Raw genomic sequence first — 2,021 nt, 5'->3', positions numbered from 1 at the left:
AAAATAAGATATATTATAATGGAGGTGTTTATTTTTATTTTTACAATTTATAACAAATCAATAAAAATTCAATTACACTAAAACTTAAACCCATGTGATAAATGAATTTTAAACGCTTGATAATTTAGTCTACATTTTTTTATGTAATATATATATTTTGGGTACAGACGTAATAACTTTTGTCTCGCGCATGCGTACAAAATAAAATATTAGTAAGGACTACGGAAGCAGTACCATCATAACTGATGTGACCAAATTTACCTAAACACAAAAGAGCAGGTAGGGTTGCCAGCAAGGCACCAACCGCCAAGTTGCCAACTGCGTTGACGGTCGCCTCTATTTTGTATTTATTATTTATTTTGTCAGTACTCGGCGGCAGGGGTCTCTTAGCTCAGAGTAGCTGCCTATAAATTTGTCTCCCAAAATCCATCCTTCTCATTATCATTCATCCACTTTTATCTCTGTTTTGTGATTCTTTCTTTCTCTCATAATATGGTATGATTCTTTCTCTTATAAAGTTGCCACCTCTCAATTCCTTTAGATTTTATGCATTAATGTGCCATTTTTGGCAATCCTTTCTCTTTCTCATAATATGCTATGATTTCCTTTATTTCGGTTTCAGATAATTATTCTAGTAAAAAAGCTACCTAGCTTTTACTTGTCTCAATTAATTTGAACCTCTATTTTCCCTTTTAATACAGGATGCACTTGAGCGTATGAAAGCTGATCTGGAAAAGATGAGAGAGGAGAAAGCATGCATGGAAGCATGTCTAATAGCTGTTGGAATCGAACTAGAAGAGAAGAAGAGAGTGCTTTCGGAGTATAAAGCCATGGCAGAAGTGGCTGATGGTTTGCTGGGCATAGTCATGGAAGAAGACGGTGATAACGTTCACATCGGCGAGGATCTTGACGAGGAAACAATGAAGGAATTAGTGGAGGAAGCTATGAGGGAATTCACTGAAGCGATGGTGGAAGCTCAATCTCGGGGGATTAGCCCTGCATATGGCAGAAATGATGGAGGGTATGAGGGTAGTTTTGGCGGTGATGACTCCGAAGAAGCCGGTGGAATCAATGGTGGCCATTCTGAGTAGGGCTGGGCGAGGGGATTTTGGGGTTCGGATTGAAGTTGTGATATGGAGTTATGTAGTATACTATGAGTGATCGTGTTAATGTGTTTTGGTTTGGTTTTGGGGGTTTTAAGGGTTTTTCAGATGTTAAACCGTCTTTGCGTCAAACCTGTTGCTTTGATTGTGTAGCTTTAAGCAAATTTAGAAGTTTTAATTTCTTTCCCCATTAAATATTTAGTAATTATTTATTTGTTTGGTTAAGAAAAAAAATTATTATTTTCATTTTCTTTTCATAATTGCAACTTTGTTAATCACAACTGTTATATATTCATAAATGTAATTAGTAAGTTTGGATGTGAAGGAGATCTTACCATAAATTCAGCGATTAGCAAGCAAATTATATTTAATTGGTTGAAACCTTGAAAGGTGATATTAAAATTTTATATTACTCATAAAAGAATTTATCGATTAAATAAATAATATTTATCAAATTAGAAAATTACATCGAAACCAAATTATAAAATTAGAATACTCTTCTCAAGATACAAGTAGAACTATAGCAACATATATATAATTAGAATATATTTTCAAATGCGAAAATTCTAAAATCTGTCATTGAATCAAAAACTCATTAACGAAATTAATTATTTAATCATTAAATTTCAATATAGCAGATAAGTTTCCAAATTAGTTAAAACCAATGTCAGCAAAATATATTGAAATAGATAAGCTAAAGATGAGATGGTATTGCAGGCACCTAATAAATAATAATGTGGTATATAACATTAGAAGAAATGCCAACCATACTGTCACAATCACTTTTTTCTTTTCTTTATAATTTTTTAATTTAATCTAATTAGACAACAAAATGTTATATCATATGGATGTCATATAATTTTCGTGACAATGTTATAAAAATATAAAGGCCATGTTATTTTAATGATGAGTAGGAGA

At 32.4% G+C, this 2,021-nt stretch overlaps 1 protein-coding gene across 1 annotated transcript; it reads left to right on the top strand.

The window, feature by feature from the left end:
- Positions 1-378: 378 nt before the first annotated feature.
- LOC105801594 (uncharacterized) lies at positions 379-1,357 on the top strand. Its single transcript, XM_012632827.2, has 2 exons — positions 379-495; positions 702-1,357. The coding sequence occupies exons 1-2, from the start codon at positions 493-495 to the stop codon at positions 1,089-1,091; spliced, it is 393 nt and encodes a 130-aa protein (XP_012488281.1). The 5' UTR covers positions 379-492; the 3' UTR covers positions 1,092-1,357.
- The last annotated feature ends 664 nt before the right edge of the window (positions 1,358-2,021 follow it).

Source organism: Gossypium raimondii, chromosome 11, assembly GCF_025698545.1.
Source record: "Gossypium raimondii isolate GPD5lz chromosome 11, ASM2569854v1, whole genome shotgun sequence".
Taxonomy (NCBI): Eukaryota; Viridiplantae; Streptophyta; class Magnoliopsida; order Malvales; family Malvaceae; genus Gossypium; species Gossypium raimondii.
This window is presented reverse-complemented; position numbering and strand designations above follow the sequence as displayed.